This window comes from Limanda limanda, chromosome 19 (genome assembly GCF_963576545.1).
Source record: "Limanda limanda chromosome 19, fLimLim1.1, whole genome shotgun sequence".
Lineage (NCBI taxonomy): Eukaryota > Metazoa > Chordata > Actinopteri > Pleuronectiformes > Pleuronectidae > Limanda > Limanda limanda.
In genome coordinates this window covers 9784073-9804099 of record NC_083654.1, presented here as the reverse complement: position 1 = coordinate 9804099, position 20027 = coordinate 9784073, and the positions used below count along the sequence as shown (strand labels likewise).

Genomic DNA, 20027 nt, shown 5'->3' with positions numbered 1-20027 from the left:
TAACCTTTATCTAACCTTAACCTAACTAATATAGCCTGAACCCTCAAACCAAGTCTTAAAAAGCTGTCTCTACTTCTGGGGACCTCAATTGTGTCCCCTCGAGAGACAAGAGTCCCCATGGGTTAGTGTGCATTCCGTTTAAAGTCCCCAACGGTTTATAACAAAAAAAGAGACACACACAGACGCACACACAGAGACACACTAAACTTAATGTAGTCTGTTAGGATCGTTAGCCAAGTTAACGTCCATGCACTTGGCCCATTGGGACTCGTGTCATATTCTGTGCTCAGATACAGGGACACAGATATAGACCTGCCTCTGGGGACAGACACACACTCGCATGCAGATGCACACCTCACCGTGTAACTCTTACAAGCTGTGCCATACAGGGAAATTAATCGCAACTGTGGCGATGGTCTGAGGGAACAGACGCTGTCACATTACATAAGCTTGATGACATTTTGACACACCCTTCTCCTCTTGTCACTTACCCATCTCCTGTCCTCTCTCTTCTCCCACCCTCTGCCAATTTGTCATTATTCTGCTCTGCCTCCCAAGTCATTTGTCAGAGGAGCCACCCCACTCGTCTTGTTTTTCTTTTTATGCGACTTCGGGTCTAAATTGCCTGTTGAAATTCAGTATAGGAGGAATTTAAAAAGGGAAATGTAAGCCTCTTTCAAACTGTGTTTCCAATCCCTGCTGTCTTAACACAATCTGGAGGGGGTCTTAAAATAACATGGATTTCCTCGTGTTCCAAGACCACCCTTGGATCGACATGTATATTGGTTACAACATTTTTCTCTCCTCTCCTCTCCTCTCCTGCCCCTTGTCTGTCTCGTCTCATGTCGCTCCGCTTGACAGGGCAGGAAATCAGTCTCATTTCTGCTTTAATTCGTTCTGATCAAACATGTCGCTCCCAATCAGCCCTATTTGATTAGGAGATGCCCGTATCGCAGCCCACCAAGCAGGTAGAGGCTGGCACTCATATTTCAGTGTTATTGAGGTGTGTGTATGAGAAAGATTGTGTGTGTGATAGATTGTGAGTGTGTGTGCGTGTGTGAGTTGAATGCACAAATTCTTTCCAACAGCTTGAGCTCGCATGTGAACAAATGCATTTCTATCACACTTGCTCTATTGGAAGTGATAATGTGCGCTGTATATTTAGAAACTTGATCTATTCACTGTCTCCCAGTGAAATCTTTTTTAGCCCCCTCCTTTTTTTTCTCTCTTTATCTCCCATGATATGTTACTCTCCTCTCCTCTCCTCTCTATGACAGAGACATGGGGTGTAGGCTGCCTAAGCTGCGGAAGGCAGAGGAGAAGCGAAGCCCGGGTAATATCTACTCCACTCTCCGACGCCCTCAGGTGGAGACTAAAGTGGGTGTGTCGTACACCTACCATTTCCTGGATTTCCTGTTGGGGAAAGAAGGTATGAATACTGATAACAATTTACATTGACTGTTATTGACCTCAGGATGTTCTACTGTGTGCAGATGATATTCTGCATATTTCTTCTTTACTCCCTCAAGTTGTTTCCTTGTCCTTTTCAAGAGATTGGTCTTGACCAATGAAAACCACCGCGACCTGTACTTCACTCCCTCACTTACATACTTGTCATTTTCATTTATTACTACTTTCAAAGATGGTGAATATTAAGGTGACGTTTGCTTTGCTTTTTAAGAATTTTGAGGGTTTTATCCAACTACTGCTGGTCTCCAGACAACCTTAATGTTCTTAAAAGGTTTTTTATTTACAGGTTGAGATTTAAAGCTGCTCTAATCAATTTGTCTGTATTTATGCAGCAAATGTGTAATAGACAAATATACCCCTAATTATCACCCAACTGGAAAAGCTCTAAACTAAAAAGCTCTAAAAACCCTCTGTGCACCACCGACTAATTTATAATTGATTACTTATTGCACCTTAAAGGTGGAGCAAGAGCCAGATAAATTCCCTCAGGAGCTGGTGGAGACCAAACCAGAGGTACAAACAGATATAATGTCACATTTATGTTTGCCTGGCAGCCTGAAATATGATTTCAAATGAATGCTGCATTAGCCAAATCAACTTAAGTAACAAAATGTTGTACACACTGCTGTGTTCACCCTAAGAGGCCAAAACAAATGAGTAATTTCACGTATATGCTAATTTTAAACTCTCAGTTACCCTCTGCACCTTCAGCTATTTCAAAGTAGCTCCGTAAGATTTACGTTGTATTTCCTTTATCTTATTTTAAAAGGGGACAGCTACATGTTTAATCATGGCTAAAATTATTAAAAAACACTTGTCATATCGTCACATTTCAATTTAAATCCGAATATTGTGTTTCGTTCATCTGTGGGATTAAGGCTAACCCCCTTGATTAAATGAAACCAAATGTTCTCTCAAATAAAAAAAAGAGCAAATGAGATAATATTGACAGTGTGTACTAAAACCCTCTCAGTGCAGTGCTCATCAGCTTCTTTGCTTGATAAGAATCAAAAATATCTACAAATCAGACCTAACAGTGAATGAATGAGGGACAGGGGACACGGCTCAACTGAAAAGAACAAATCTCGACCATCAGATGCAACAGCCAAGCTTCTTTCAGATATGATTTACATTTGTCCCAGTTCCAGTCTGGAGGAGGGAACAGGCTTCAAGGAGCGATTCTCCACATTTGGGAAAAATCCAAAGCAATTTGCAGGAATTCTATTTACCAATCACCTTTTTTCTTGGTTTAATGCACAATATGGTTGTTGAGTCAAGTTTTCTGTTCTGAAGTCCGCTCTCCTTTGTCATCCCGAAGCGTCGCCACACTGTTGGTGTGTGTTCCACTCATAAAATAGCCACAGATGCTGTTCCAACTTTTACCAGTTACATGAAATGTTTAGGTCAGCAACTCTTGAGCAATGTGTTTTTCTTCATGTCAGTATCCTGAGGGCATTGAAGTGGCTTATAAGCTGAAGTTGTGTCTGTTAGCGGCTCCTGTTACACGGAGTTCAAAGAGTTGTCTAATTCTCAGATTCAGCTATATTGTACACCGTGTAGTCATGCCCTCCAACTTCCCCCTGCCTCTCCCGCACACAATGACAATTTCGTAACGCTGATGTGTGTTTGCATGCTGTCTTCAAGACTCTGTGTGCAAATATAAAAAAATGTGGGTGTGTGTTTGTGTGAGTGTGCTTGCGGCGTCTTGAGAGTGTTTGATGAGAATCCTCTAGAGGCATCTGGTTTCTAAAAATACAAATTCTGCCATTGTGTTGGGGTGGATTGTGAGGAGAAGAAACAGATAGAGTTAAAGCAACATGGCTAATGGCTTAATGTTTCTACAAGCCGGCGCCATGCACTCCACCACCCGACCAGCTGAAGCAGGTGCAAAGTGACTCACTGAAGTCCCTTTTAGACGCATTTTCAATGTAACACTGTAACAGACAGCAGGCGCCGCACCACGGCCAAGTGGCAGCGCTCTGGTTGCCAGTCGGCTTTATATCAGCCGGCCCTGTCGTGTTTGGCAAATGGGTTGGGCTGTAGTGTTGGCACAGAGAGAGATCTGGCAACCCAAAGTGCTGGTGGTGGTGGTTACCAAAGCACACAATGGACTTGAGTTTTGCTCGTCTTTCTTGATTCTGAATGCAGCGACAGATAAATGGTTGTATCGGTTGCCGTGGTGGCAGGAGCGCCAAACATGTACAAGCACAGGGAGACACACACACACACACACACACAAACACACACACACACACACACACACACACACACACACACACACACACACACACACACACACACACACACACACACACACACACACACACACACACACACACACACACACACACACACCAATGCAGTCAGGGCAGCTCATTCACACAAAACACTTTATAGCACTTAGTCAATAGAGTTTTTGTTATCTTGCAACAGGCAGGTAGGTCATTTATATGGTAAATTCAATGACACCACCTGAGCTGCCTTAAGATGCCTATACTGTTTTTTTAGGATAAACACGGCCACTAAGAATTGATTGTGTGTGTGGGTGTGTGGGTGTGTGTGTGGGTGTACGCCTGCCTCTCTCTGTCTCTTTCCCTCTCTCCATTTGTGATAGAGAGACCAAGAGAAGTGAAGGATTCCTGAAGGATTATCTGATTGTTTGTGGAGATTGAGAGACCTCATTCCCAGCAAAGGGATTTATTTGTATTTGTGTGCCTGTGCGTGCGAGTGTGTGTGTGTGTGTGTGTGTGTGTATGTAGGAGGCAGATAGAGGAATCTGTATGTCAGTCCATGACATTGAGGAAACCCACGGTCAAATCCATGCTTTAATTCAATTTGGCTTCCATTAATATTATTATTTCCCTGCCAGCGCGACATGACGACTCCTACACGGTAATGAAAAACAAATGGTGACCCCTCCGAGGTATTTGAGACGAGATGGCTGCTTATTAAACTAAGTTGCGTTCTCAGGAAGACGAGCTTAATGATGCGACTGAAGAGCAGCGTGGATCGGTTTCTAACTCCACCTCTGACCGGCGAGTGATGACTCACCCCAGAAACAATGTGGCTGATAAAATAGTGTCAGTCGTTGTATTTTCAGCTTCAGCCAAAGCTCGAAAAATATTTCCGTTTGACTAAGCCCGACCTGCTCACGCTGGGTCACGGCAACCCTGTGGTGAATTCAGGGGGGGAAGAGGATGTTTCAGGCAGTTGGCCTCCGATTCACACAAGGACAATTTATTTGATTCTCCAGCTCCTTCTCATCACGTGACCTGAAACCAATGTTTTATCCCGCTGTGCAGTCTCGTTTCTCTCAAATCGACCAATGTGCTTCACCTTGACACATCAGCCACCTTTATGAAAAGTGCCGTGATCTCCATTATCCCCCATGTAACATTGATTGGCTACCTTGACATGTCAGCATGAATGTGGAATATGAAATGCAACAGCCATGTGTGACATTTTAATCCAACCTCCTTTGTGTCGAGGCTGTGCGCCGATAATGAGCAGAGGAACAGAGAGAGAGAGAGAGAGAGTGAGTGCGGAGAACGTGAATAGAAAAGAGAGAGAGAGAGAAAAGCAAAGTAGAGAGGAGGGAGAATAAAGTCAAGGAGGTGTAACCGAGAGCTGCGGGTGAGGGAATGAACAGAACGTGAAAAGAAAAAGAAAAAGAAAAAAAGAAGATACAGCGTCTGGGGAGGGTCGAGCGAGAGAAGAGAGCGAGAGGTGTGAGAGTGAGCGAGCGGGAGTCGGGAATCTGCCGATGTGTGAGGAGGGAAGTTAGGTGTGACGCTGTGTGACTAACGCCGGTCTCTGGAGCAGACAGCGAGGAGCTGAACTCTGCTGATGACTTTCTGCCGCCCTGCAGAGGCCGAGACCCACTCGTCTCATTAAAACTTACAACATGTGTCTGATGCTCACATGTCTCATAACTGTGAGTGTGTCAGTGTTTGCGGTGGCTATGCACCGTGTACCCAAGGGAAAGTTCATTTTGCTCACGTGTGTATACTGTATCCTTAAGTGTGTGTCGGTGTTTGCGTGTGCCGTGTACCCAAGGGAAAGTTCATTTTGCACATGTATGTATACTGTATCCTTATGTGTGTGTGTGTGTGTGTGTGGTGTTCAGGTATTACTTATGTCGTGGGGACATAAATCTGTGTACATAGTCAGATTATAACCCTAACCCACAACATACATCATTTCATTTTAAGGTGAGGTCAGGTTATAGGGTTAGGTCAAGGATCGGTTTATCTTAAGGTTTTTGTAGGGTTAGATTAAGGATTGTAGTAACTATGGTTAAGGCTAGACCCTGTGTGTGTGTGTGTGTGTGTGTGTGTGTGTGTGTGTGTGTGTGTGTGTGTGTGTGTGTGTGTGTGTGTGTGTGTGTGTGTGTGTGTGTGTGTGTGTGTGTGTGTGTGTGTGTGTGTGTGTGTGTGTGTGTGTGTGTGTGTGTGTGTGTGTGTGTGTGTGTGTGTGTGATCTACTACACCTTATGATAGATATTTCTTCTGTTGACAAAGTTGATATATTCCTTCTACCCCCCCATGATATATGTTTGCTATCTGAATCTGTGTGTGATGTATTTGCAGGCGAATCGCAAATCCATCATTCTGTGGCATCTGCACTTTTCTCTGCAAACATTTCTTTTCCTGAAAGATTGTTGAAAATGTTGATCTGACATCGCTCAAACCATTTTTTTTTTCTGGACATTTTTATTTAAGCGTTCCATTCCTTTTGGCGAAGAGCCTGCAGAGCGTGCCAGCAGAGATGGCAGAGAGCTGCTATGTGTCAAAAGTGAGCCAGACTAGAATTCACACCATCACAAGTACATGGTACTGTGTGCGCCTGGAGCGCCGCACTCTGTTCTCACCACAGCAAACCTTTTTTTTCCCAGCTTGTATTTGTCAGCTGCCTCTGAGACATTCGTGCAAAGGAGGCGCTCTGTGGAGATCAGACCCCATTTGACAAAGCTCGTATGCTGACCAACTACTGTCAGAGCCGGTGGCTACATTCCCCAAACAGCGGGGGGAGCTCCCGACTCCAGGAAGTTGATTATTTTATAGTCGACTGTTTTGGCACATATCCTCACCTAAAACCTCTGCAAGTCATTAGAAGGCTATTTAAATAAACGTGAACCTCCACCAGGCACAGGGATAAGCCTTGAGGGTAGCAGTGTGAGTAGTAATCCCCATGCATCACCTAGCAGGCTTAGTGCAAACTCTGTCTGGTGTGCACGCACTCAGGCAACACTGGCAAAAAAAGATGGCCCACACACACTCGCCGAGATACCGTGGCACACGCAACCCACCGACTATGCTTTGCAGTCGCACACAGAAAATGCAGGGATTGGTGCAAGGAATTAATAAGGCCTTTGAAGACTTTGGACTTCTCCATGCAAGGAGAGTGATTGCACTGTATTGGAAAAATGTAGAACCACCATCACTGGCAATATGGAAGAAGGAGTTGATGACTTGTCTTGGACTGGAGAGATTGACATACATTGTTAAAGGTAAACAGGAGGAGTTTGCTTGTATTTGGGAATCATTTATGTCATTTTTGACCAATGAAACGGATAACACTGCCTGAACAACAGGTTGTGAAATGATCCTGCTTTTTTTTTTTTTTTTTACTCCATTATTTTAATGTCTGTTGTCATTGTCCATTTTATTTATTTATTTTTTCTTTGTCTGTGTGTATGAGTGGCTGTTCGAGGGGATATAAATGAAAATGTTTGTAAATTCGTCATAAAGTTTGATATGCACTTGAAACTTCAATAAAAAATATTGTTACAAAAAAAAATAAAAAATAAAATAAGGCCTTTGAAAATCTCTATGGGAAGGAGATGACTCTAGCACGCGGGCCAAGCAGCTCGTGAAATCCAGAGGTCAGAAAGTGAGTGGTCCATCGCAGCACACAGCGGCTGTCATGTGGTCCGAACTGCGGGTTGAGACGGAAATAGCCGGGGGGGCGCGAATCGACAGCTGAACAGCCGCTCAGACGCTTCTTGTGCCCGTCGAACAATGCACCCTTGGATGTATGCGCCTCTATCTCTTCCACATCCTCACACACACACACACACACACACACACACACACACACACACACACACACACACACACACACACACACACACACACACACACACACACACACACACACATCACATGCACATACTTCACCACAGCCCTCTCTCTCTCTCACCCTCAAGAAGTTGCACAAACAGAAACACACAGCTAATCACACACACGCCCCCCATACACTACACCTCCGTGCCCTTCGCCATAAACCTCCACCCGCCCTTTTCCTGCCCTGAGCTGTTCCCATTCTGAAGCACCCTCCCTTTTTACATCCCACAGTGGCAGACAGTATAAATGAAGTTGCTTCCCCAGCCCCAAGCGCTGCACAACACCCTCATAACTTCTGTATGCGCCTTTCCCTGAATTAGCCGCGATGCCTGCGTGTTTTTTTTCTTTCCGACGGTGGGTGAGCGCCAGCCGTGCAGAGCTAATGACGGCTAATGACTGTTTACGGTGACAGGAATCGCTGTTATCCCCACCAGCCCACCCCCGGTCTCCAGCTGTTAGTATTATTATCACAGTACTGCTTTTGATAAGTCTCCGCAGACACCCGTTTAAGTGTTTGCTCGATGAAAGGCTCTCCTGGTTCCGAGCGGTTAATGCCAAGACGATGTGATGGTCGGAATTTCTCTTGGATTTTTTGTAGTTTTGTTTTCCTCTCATTGTTTCGCTGAGCATGGCGTCAGGGGAGTGTGTGTGTGTTCATGTGGTTGTATCCATGTGTGTGTGCGCCGGATGATGGAGAACAAATTGAAAATGAGATGGCTTGCACATCTCCTGCGTGTGCGTATGTGTGGTTTTGTTTTTGTGCGTGTGTGTGTGTCAAGATAATTTATTCAGGTTATTTTCTTCTCCAGACCCATGCAAATGAGATTGAATGGGAAAGGATGACAAGCATTCAGGCACAGACAGCCTCATCTCTCTCTCTCCCTCTATCCCAACATTGCTATGCCAACTGCCTCTCTCTCCGTCTCCCCTTTCTTCACCTCTCTCACCTTTTTTCCTCCCATCCTCCTATTTCTCTCTCCCTCACACACACACACACATACACCTGGCTTCACTCAACGATACGGAAGTGCACACAGCCCATACATACACGTGTTCCCTTAAAAGCCTGTGAACAGAGACGGAGAGAGAGAGAGAGAGAATGCCTCGCCACAATGCACCGACCCCGAGAGGGCGGTTCTCGCCAAACATTGCGCCCACCCTGGTGGGTTTGCTATGACATGTTTCCGCTATAAGATAAGCTCCACTAACCATTCCCAATGAAGTGAAGGGGTTTTTCTACCCATTGTGTTTGGTAATAAGGTAAACGGCTCTGTGTTGGAGAGTGCCGCTAATACCACACGCCCAAAGAGACACACTGTGATATCATTGTCTTCCAACCCTTGTGATGTATGTATGTGTGTGTGTGTGCATGTTATTGTACTGAGTTTGTTAGGGTAGGTGCAATTGTGTGTTCAACTGAGCCCTTCCCAGTATGCAGTGAATTGCATGTCTGCATATGTGTGTTTTCCAAAAACCAGACTGTGCCAGGACAGAGGCTAATAGTCGTGGTGTAATTAGTTTCAGATTTAGCATGAAGATGCCATGTGTTGTTCAGTGGGGATTAGCATATAGAAACGTGCTCTCTGTCTTTGTTCCTTCCTTTGTCCCTGTTTTCCTCTCCTTTTTTTTGTCACTCTTCCTCTTTGTTCCAGCTTCTATCCTCGTCCAAACACCTCGTTACCACTTCCCCTTTTCTCTCACATCCACCAGCAGCCTCATCCCTTTCCTGATGAAATTGTTTTTCTCTCACCCGTTTCCTCCCCCCACACGCAGAGGTGCCGGTGTCCTCGGTGCTATGCCTGTCTTCGGTCAGAGAGCTGCCGGTTCAGGTGAGGGAGCTCTACGCACAGGGCTTCGTTCTGGTGGCGGTGCACCCGTTCGTCCACCCCTGCGGCCCTAGCCACGCCCACATCCAGCGCCAGCTTCACCGGGCAGTGCTGGTCCGAGAGACGCCAAGGTACGCAAGCTCAACACACCCCTGTTCACCAGCCTCTCTCTCTCCACCGTGGCAAACTGTTTTGACTTGAAAGATTCACACTGCAGAGAGATTTGATTAAGATAAATGAGATGATTCATTTGGAGCCAGCGTCGGAGAAAAGCCATTAGGTGACAGCTTCTGCAACTTCATTGTTTGGAAGCCAATTGAAATCCCATTATCACCAGAACAATTCTGCGCCTCACCTTCTTCTCTCGATGTCAGATTAATTGCACATGAGACGGCCACAAAACATTTCTTATTTTAGCTCATTGTCCCAGTTCTTTTATGGTCATGAAAATATACTGTTGGACGTCCCATGGTGCAAAGCTGTTCCTTAACCCAGTTCTACACTTTGAACCCCTCTTCTGAAGTATCTTCTTCTGGTGACTTTAAAGACTAGAATGTCACTGAGATAGGCCAAACAGTTCCCTTATGAAAACCACATTCACTAGATCTATTTATTTATTTATCTTAGCAGCAACATCGCTCATAGCTGGCTGTTTCATTTCTGTTTTGAGTTATTTTCCCTGTATTTCTCCCAGTGTTGCTGCTTATAGTCTAAGTTATTCCAATGTGAAAGTTTAAATAATTACGAGTCACAGGCACTTAACATACCATTTCACAACACATAGCTATTTTCTGACATTTCCAAAACAGGGGAGTGATCTATAATACATCAACTCTCTCCAGCGTATATCTGATATCAGCTCAGTAGAACTTTATGATCGTTTGGTGGAAGAAAATGTCTGATATAGAGACTGTGCCTCCTGTGGATCAGTCTTTGTATTTTTTCACTCATAGAACCAAAGTTACACTTGTAAGCTTCCATTTGTTGTCACTTGTTCTTTGCAATTAAAAGAACTGCGTTGCTGACTCTACAGTTTTAGGCATCCTCCTGAGTTCAATGTGCTCTTTCATTGGGAATTGAACGAATGGTGTGTTACATGCACACACACACACACACACACACACACACACACACACACACGCACTAATGCACAGGCAGGTGCCGAGCTGCTCCTTTGATGCCCCCCCTGCCAAGTGGTCCTGCTGCTTCCTGGCACCTGTCACCGTGGAGACGGCTGATTGCATCATCAGCGCTCGCCAGAGGGGAACGGCGCGCTGAAAGAGAGAAACCCATCGCTCCATCCTTTCATCTCCTTTCTTCAGTGATGGCTGTCCCCCCTTTTCTTTTGTCCTCCTCGCGCCTTTTCGTCCCCTTCACTCCGCCTTTTATCTCCCCATCACCGCCTCCCCTTTCATCAAAAACCCTAAAAGTGGAAGAAGAGAAATCTGACAGATCTACTGTTTGAAATCTGGCCGGGAATGTCACTCATGCCTCAGAGCACAAGATATTGGCACGGCCTTCTCACTGACCTCAATCCCAATCTGAAGAGCCATATCTGAATACTCCTTTTATGATGGTGTCGTGCGGCGCGAGCAAAAGGAAATTCACTCCCTTTTTTCTGTCTAATAAGTCTATTGTGATCATGTTGAATGTGCGCTCTCCTTAAATGGAAAATTCATCCTGTGCCAGAATTGACATTATCTTTCTGCTGCGATCATTCTTGGCCAATGAGAGCACTCGAAGACGAGCATGTCAACCAGAATCTATACAGTCAAGGCTCATTTACACTGTGATGTTACTGTGTGCTGCCTCTGCTTCGGCGATAATGAACAGAGAGCAAATGAAGCAAGGCGACATTTCATAAGAATGAATCGTTGTTTCTTTTCTCACCCTGTAGTTCAGAGAAAAGCCAACTGAGGTGGGCCCGGCACCGTCTGGACACAGATGTGTGTGTGGCGGGTCACCAGGCCGCCGACCCCGAAGTGATCCAGAGCTACGTCAAGAGGGTGAGTTCGACAAACACACCGAGGCAGTCAGACGTCACACTGTTCATTCTCCGTGGATCCATCTTCAAAAAGTGAGGTTTGGGATAAAAATAATGATCTTTGTTGTGCTGTACAAACAAAGCACTTAGTATTCTTCAAATAGAATCTAGTGGCTGCTTTTCAGAGTCTTTGTGAGACTGTAATTTCCAGGGTTGTTGGAATAGGAGTTCAGTAATGAGGCATCTCTTCGGGGGGGCCAGGGCTTCACATTGCTCGACTTATTTGAGGGAGAAGGCCCTGCGGCGAACACATGCGAAGACAAATCTAACTGAAGCATACAAACTGCCTCAGTTACAAGAAGATGGGAATATTTTAAATCTGCACTTTTTTTTTACTTAATCCGGTGTGAGAGTAGAAGGAGCGCACTGATCCATCCTTGGTACTCCTTCCAATTAAAGTGCATCAACTCAGTATGTAAAGATATTGAGAGTACAACCCAACACTACAGGGCTTTTTGTCCAAATTTAAAATATCCATGGCATCATTTTATGTGAGGTAACACGAGGGCAAGGAATGAAGTGGCACTAAACACAGAGTTTGCAGCCAGTCCTTCTTAAAACATGGTTTATTAGCTTGCACAGCTATACCCAGGTAGGTTAAACAGAGAAAATGTAGCCGTGCAATATTTTTTTAATAAAATAAAGAACTGTTTCTGAAATCCAGACCTTAAGGACCCAGCGAATAAATATCAGTCACTTAAACATGTCAGATATTTTTCATCAAGAACCAATGAAAAAGTCTGAATGTTACAGAAAATGGGAAAAAAAAAAAATTTCATCCATCCTGCAGTTCTGGCCTAATCCTGCTAACTAACCAGCTGACACAGAGGAAATCCTAACCACCTTGGCTGGACCATCTAGTGATCCTCACATTGAAGTCCGACTCCGATGAGAGGGTTTAGAAGATTACAGGTCACTGAAAGTTATGCAAGACTCGCTAATGGAAAGTCTTATCTATTTTAATTTAAAAGGAAAAAGGTCTTTCACAAACTAACGTAACCGGGATTAGGTTTTTCATTCAGGCAAGATAAGGCGGCAAGCCAATAGATTTGTAAGGGCAACACAGCGGCTAGATTCACCCTATCCCTCCAGAGCGTCCACATCTCACTGACCTCAGATGTCCTGTAACTTTTTTAATCAGTAACACTGAAAATGCTACATGGCAGCTGGATTGGTTTTCCTGAGTGTCCATCGCCATGGCAGCACACTACAAGGTGGTAGAGTTAGTTTAATACAGAGAGCGATTGGTACGGTCCAGTCCAAAGGTTAAACATGTTCATACTTAATCAATGCAAAGACCAGTTTAATGTAGAACTCTTTCTTTATTTCTTGGTACATTTTGATATTTTAAACGTCAGTCTCCTCCTCCGGCTGTGTAGCACTAAACGGATGGAGTCGACCTGCGTGCCCCCCCTCCTGTCTGCGTACTTGTTGCACTGTGTGTAACTGTGTGTTACTGTGTGGCGCAGCACTGCTGTGCCAGGGAAGAAAACATTACGGAGCTCAGAAAGCTACAGGCAACTGCCTATAATTGCTTGTGTATGCCATATGCTAACCCACCACCTGGTCCCGAGACCCAGAGCCTCTCCAATTCAAATGGAGCAAATTAGATTTTTTTTTTTTTTAGTTACCTGACTGGAATGATTTTAACAATTCATTGTGAGGGGAAGCAGAAGAAGAACCAAGTCTTGTGAAACACCGAAGTAGGATGTATAAAGACAAAGAAGGGGAAAATAAACCAGAAAGTGGATTCTCCAACTAGTTGCATCTGCTGCAACACTATTCATGCTCCCGTGGCTGATAAACAAAAGGGAGGAGCTAGACAATGAATGGAAGGTTACAGTATTTGCGGGTGAACAATAGTGAGCGTTAACCCTGCGACACACTGCCAGGCACGGCGTCATCGTTGGCATTTACCAGCTGTAGAAGTCACGTTTAGTGTCCGCTCATGAATTTGCTAACGGCCCTGCGATGGGAAATGAAAATGTGCTCTATTGAGAAGATTTGCATCTGAACACCCGGAGAGCACAAAGAGAAACCTGATTGGATGGAAATGCACATCACTGAGTATAATGTGATAGGCTCCGGCAGCGTGACATGAATAACCAATCAGATCGCAAGCAGCCAGAGTTCGAGATAAGAAACCAGGAGCGGTACCGGGCGGATGGAGTGCACTGGATTTTGTGTGTGTGTGTGTGGGTAGGCGTGTGTGGGTGTGCGGGTGCTTGTGGGTAAAGGTGTGGGTGTGTGGGTAGGTGTGGGTAGCTGTGTGTAGGTGTGTATGTTTTAGCTATGTACCTCTATTTTTCTCGCGAGCTAACACATTCAATCAGTCTGTGGACACACTCATCAGATCGAACTGTGTATGTGTGTATTGGATAATGCTGTGTAATAGACACACTGTTTATAAAAAATTATCTGTTTGCGCGATTTTATAATACAATGTGTGAGTGTGAGTGTCAAAAGATGTAAGCAATAGGGGAAGATGTGTCTCATTATTGTTCGACGGTAGTTTTACGATCTGATTTCTCTCCCGTAGAGTCTGTCTAAAACTGTCAGCCCAAATATCAACTGACAATTAACCACCAGAGCCTCCATGGAAGGGAGTGAGAAACACACGCACACACACGCACACACACGCACGCACAAACTCACGCACACGGATGCGTTGATATAATGAGGTCCCTTTGTCATTTGAATATTTGATCTTTGCAGATGATTAGGTAGGTTGTTATTTTGCAGAATAACTCCTCTGCATACGTCAGCCTTTGTTTATGTGTAAATGAGGCTTTGTTTGTCTGACTGTAGTCGGACTGAAATGTATTTCTGGTGCTGCGGATGTCGTGTTTTATATTCATCTGTCACTCCAATTTGATTCTAGTTCAGTTTAATGTTGTGTGATAACATTGTGTGTGTGTTGCCTCTACAGATCCAAGATGTAGCGGAGCAAGGGATGATGTTCGTGGGCTTTCTTCAGCAGCCAGGGGGCGCACCCTGCTTTCAGGGGCAGTGGGACCCTGAGGAGCTGTCGTCCTTGCACTCGAGCCCTTCGCCCATTCATCGCAACCCCTTCAGCGCCAGCACCAGCCCGACAGATCTAACAGAACCCCTTCAAAGTGGCCCAGAACCCGACGATCTCCCTTTTGAACCTCGAGAGTTAGATCATGAAATGGTAGAATGTAACACGCAGCCTTTGGTGCCCAGAGAACTGGACTTCAGCACTCTGAGTCCCACCCCGAGTTCAGAGCTCAGCGCAGGGGAGCCAAACGAACAGAGTCAGACCTCACAGGTCATTTTGAAAGAGTCGCTGGAATCAACCAACCAACCTCAACATCACAGTAAGCCTGGCGTGGACACGGATCAGTGGGGTCCGAGTCCGAACCCAGCAGACACCCGAGGGAGCCAGCTGGGTCTCGTACCAGAGCACAGAGACTCCACAGAGAAACACTTTCACCTTCCAGACCAGAGGGAAAGACGGGGTTCAAGCCCGGACGGCTGGCTCAGCTCTCCAGAACTCGAGCGCAGCCATGAAAGAAAGTCCGGCTCCTTCTGTGCGGATGGACAAAGCAGAGAAACGACACACAACAACAACCATATTGGTCTCAAGAGTTCAGAGAAAGATAAGAACACGACTTCCCCGCCAGCACAGGCTCGTAAGTAACCCGCCTCCTGTCTGTTTGACAAACTTTCAGGAAGTGGATCTATCTTGTCCTGATTTCCCTCTTTCTTTCTTTGTGATTGCAGGGATGCAGCTCTTTGCCCTCTACAACCACACAGGAGAGCTGAACACGTCTCTGAGGTTCTACTCGCTGAGGGTGCCACTCCAGCTACAGAAGGAGGCGGGGCTAGTGACAGAAGTCGATGCGAACTGGCTCGACCACATGACGCAGCATTTCACCAGCGGTGCGCGCCTCATCGACGGGTTTTTCCAGCTTGGAGATGAGAACGGTGGGTTGTAAGGGCACAGCAGCAACACACAGGACAGATGTGCTGCAGCAACACTCATCATCACATCCCGGCAGAATAGATGACAGAGGGAGCTTAGGAAATAAGTGATTATAGGTTGATTGCATAGGCTAAAATATGATAGTGTCATTAAGTAAGAATTTATGAGAGAATTCTTCAAATCTTTGGATAGACCCAGTTAAGCTGTCCCAACTTCTAGTCTGTATGGTAAGCTAAGTTAATCACTTCCTGGGTTTAGTGTCAATAAACTGTATTTGTACAAAACTAACTAGAAGGCCCAACAGTCCCCTTATGAAACAACATTTAAATTCACTCGCTCTGGATTTTAATTTGGATCGCATCAAATTGCCCACACTCATAAATATCAAGATCTTTGTAACTTGTCCCAGCCCTCTATAAAATGTCCGTAGTTTAGTAGTTTTTACGTAATTCTGCTAACTTACTGTACTTAGGAGTGGGAAAAGAAGGAGAAGTCATGTTTTATGAGGTTTCCCCCTCGGCTGGCCCTATCACTAAAAAACAAATGCAACATAAACCGTCCTTGGGCGAAGGTCAAAATGGCAAACTATTCCCTTGATCACCAAAGTCAGTACAGCTGAATTGGAAGCAGTTTTAATGTCTGAATTGTTAACAACTAGAGGAGAAGTCACAGGATCATCAAATAGCGTAGGATTCATCCTCTGAAGACAAAAGTGATGAATCAACACACCTACATCGGTAGAGCCGACGCCGACATGGCTGAAAGCAGCTGTCATTCCCCTTTTACTTGTTGATTTCTTAAATGAATAGTTCAAACTCTGAGAGGAATTGCCTCCAAGAGGAAAAGCTGCTCAGGAGACCTCTGCTCCACCGCCGGGTAATGGATGCTATGCATGGAGTTACTGCCATGTGCCGTAAGTCCACAGCTTACACCGCAAGTCACTGCTCAGTCACCCGTGAGATGAGCAGGCTTAAGTCACAGGAAAGTGGGGATCAATAGTGAGAGATTGGTTTGCTGAATCACATCCACCCTTCTCTGTTTATCTGACTGTAATTTGTGCCGTTTTCTCTGCAGACTCCGGCGTTTCATCTGTGGACAGTGTCTTCATCCTGCAGAGCTCTGCGGAGGAGAACACCAACACCTCCTACGACGCCATTGTGGTGGAGCAGTGGACCGTTGTTGATGTGGGTCTTTTTGTGTTTTTAATACTCTGGAGAAGATGTGCACTTTGAGAAATCCTTTGTGAATGAAGGCTTAAGCCGTTTTTCTGTCCTACATTACGTAACAATGGAGATGAAGGAGAGTAGTGTGCACGCGCATGTGGCTCAGCTCAACTTTGCTTAAATGAATGAGTACTGTAATGCAATGTGTGTGTGCACCCTCACTGTGTGAATGACTGTGTACATTTGTGTGAGGTTTTTTTCTCTCTCTCTCCTGCTCAGGGTGTGGTGGTCAAGACGGACTACATCCCATTGCTCCAGTCTCTGGCTCCGTATGGATGGAGGCTCATGTGTGTGTTACCCACACCCATCGTCAAGACCAACAGGTACTGGACTGCATCCATAGATGTCACAGCCCTCAACTCAAATCCCCTGTAAACCCATCCTCCTGCTGCGTCCTCCTGCTGCGTCCTTCTGCTCCATCCTTCTGCTCCATCCCTTTGCTCCATCCTTCTGCTGTGTACTTCTGCTTTTAACCGCCAAGGAGGTTGTTTTCGCCCCTTTCCTATGTCGGTTTGTTGTCAGAAGGATTACGCGAAGACTAGCGAAAGGAATGGATCAAGACAGGGATCAAGAAAGAATCCATTAAATTTTGATTGTCACACACTGTCGTCATGGTCAAAAATCTCTCCTATTGAGTTTTGGTTGCTGCTGGGACCGAGCACTGGTTGCCTCTTTATTCACAGTTTAATATTGAACGAATTGCGTGTCCAAATTCTCACCAAATTCAAACACTTGGGTCCTTTACTACACACATGTGTAGCCACTAAGATGAATGGTTCTCGACTTGAGATATATATTTCTCACAGAAATATTTCTAGAATTAGTAGATAAATACATTTCCCAGAGAATAATTCATGGATCTTGATGAAAAAAAAAAGACGACTGATTTGTATGAATGTGTGAAATTTGTTGCAGCATGAATTTTAATTGAATTTAAGGGGCTTTGCATTGTTCATTAGATCTGATCATAAGAGCAAAGACTAATTATTGCTTTGTTGGCTTCAGACTCATTATTTCTCTCTCCTGTCTCATTCTGTTGTTTGGATTCGTACTGACAGTTTAGCTTAGACTCTCAGGACAGATGGTTTGAGATCTGACAAACCACGATCACATGCTCATCCTGAGATGAAACCGCGTTTGAAATCCATCGGAGCTGCGAACAAAAACAAAAAATTCAGTTGCTGAGACGCTGTCGTCTTGTAATCTGTCACTTTACAAACCGCAGCGAACAAAAAACGGATTTCAATACATGTAGCGATATGCCGGCTCATCAGATTGTAACGGTAATAAAAGTGCCGCTCCTCTCTCTCTCTCTCTCTGCAGTGACGGGAGTTTGTCGACCAAGCAGATCCTCTTCCTTCAGAGACCCGTTTTGCAACGCAAGAGAAAAGACTTCAAGGTTCGTTCCCCTTTTTCCTTCCATCTCCGCTGCTCATCTGTCACTTGTCTCTGTTGTCTCTGACTTTATGTCACAAAAGGTGCCATTAAAGAGTCAAGTTGCTAAATATGGGATGTACAGCAAATACAAACCGGCTCATGAAACATCTAATAATAGGCGACTAGTCGGCCTCAAACTGTACAGGAGAGAGGCGTCAGTGGGAGAGGCTTTGTTGTGGTTTGGCAGGTGTCTGGAGACATAGGAAAAAAGAAAGACGCGGCACAAAGCGCAAAACTGTCTCACACACATCTGTTTGATTTCAGATGCTGAACCTCAGGGGTCGCAGCAAGGCAAAGAAAAACTCTGCCGGAGAGGACGAGAGAGAGATCAGGTCCCTAATGATGGATGTGGAGATGGACAGGTTGAGAGGAAACACAAACGAGGAGGAAGCGGAGGCGAGGAGGCGCTGGGACGGCGGAAGGAGCGATAGGGCGAGCCACCGGGAGCACGGAGATGAGTGGGAGGAAGAGGAGGAGGAGGATGAAGGACATCAGAGGGGCTCCGTGTTCCTATCGGGGAGCAGGTTTTCTGTTGAGGACCAGGAGGAGGAAACTGACATTGATTTGATCCCTCTGTCCAAGCAGGAGAAGTGTGTGAGATGGACAGAAGTGTGTCAGAGCGATGACGGAGGGGTCAGGGAGGAGGTGAAGATGGAAGAGCGCATCAAACAGCAGCTGTTTTCCGGCGTCTGTTGAAACATTGGGCACAAAAAGAGAATGAAACCCGGTTCGTTTTAAGTCTGTTAAAGGAGTGTTTTGTTGAGCTGGATTCTAGTTCCTCTGTGGACATTGATATCCTGTATTTATATCACGCACTGTTACTTCAATCTGCTCTGTTTAGGGTGTGAGGCTTTCAGGTTCTAGCTCCTATCAAAGGGGGACGTGTTGTGCAGTTTCTCTGCTTTGGGTCAGTGTTGCTGTTTGATGTGTTTGAGATGAAATGAGACTGAACAGGATGACACAGAGTCTCCAGTCCGAAGCCTTAAGTATTATTTTCTTGCCCATTGTTGTATTTTACCACTTTCTTGTAATAGGGCTGTTAGAAGGGGAGTATTGATTTCACTGGTCTGTTTGTATTTTTATATGTGAACTATAAAGATTAAGATAGAAAAAAAGGACGGGAGAAAAAGGTAACGCAAAATGTAAAGTAAACCACTTTAGAGCTCATCTGATTAAATCTGCATCACGTTATGTGTTGGCCAATAAACCACAGTTTTAGTTCAGATGAGCCAAATATGTTCGAGGTAATTTATTATGAGTTGAGATTGATAATTAGTTAAGATTTTATAAAAGTATTTATTCGTCTTGGCCAAATGATTAGATAAATAAAATACTACATACTCTACACTGCAGTGAAGTTGTAAGTGCTACGTTCTATTGGGTAGGTAAATGTTAAAGGGTCAGTTCGTATAAAAAATATTTTGTCATTAGAGCCGGTGTAAAAGTTGCTGTCTGAAAAGTTTTTGTTATTTTTGGCCAAACTCTAGAGATAATCAGTGTCTCCACCACAATATGATGGAGGTGAATTTGAGCTGAGGATTTTATTCATGCTCATATTTGTCTAGAATAATTGCGCTGTAGTTGTTTACCTCTGCAAACTACTGCAGTTTTGGTCTAAATGCGTTTTCCCATCCACAAACTCATTAGATCAGCCTGAGCTTTGACTTTAGATGTCACCGTGCATTTGAGCACCCAAAGCTAATCACTTCATCTGTGGGTCTTAGTGAACACAGCTGCCAAATTTGAAAAGGATTCTCGAGAGGCATTCTCAAGAAAGCACATTGACATTGACCTTGAGCTTTGACCTCCAATTTCTCCTCAGGTCATGCTTGAGTCGAGGTGAATGCCAGATGTAATTAAATTCCCTATGGATGTTCCAGATATATCATGTTTACTAGAACATAAGGTCAGTGTGACCTTTCACCAACAAAATCAAATCAGTTCATTTTTTTTAGG

At 44.9% G+C, this 20027-nt stretch overlaps 1 protein-coding gene across 1 annotated transcript; it reads left to right on the top strand.

Moving 5' to 3' along the window:
- Positions 1–1281: 1281 nt before the first annotated feature.
- On the top strand, positions 1282–18767 carry rftn1a (raftlin, lipid raft linker 1a). Its single transcript, XM_061092194.1, has 9 exons — positions 1282–1429; positions 9369–9552; positions 11319–11427; positions 14395–15118; positions 15210–15413; positions 16486–16595; positions 16854–17005; positions 18000–18033; positions 18336–18767. Exons 1-9 carry the CDS (start codon positions 1282–1284, stop codon positions 18765–18767), a joined length of 2097 nt encoding a protein of 698 aa, XP_060948177.1.
- Positions 18768–20027: the final 1260 nt, after the last annotated feature.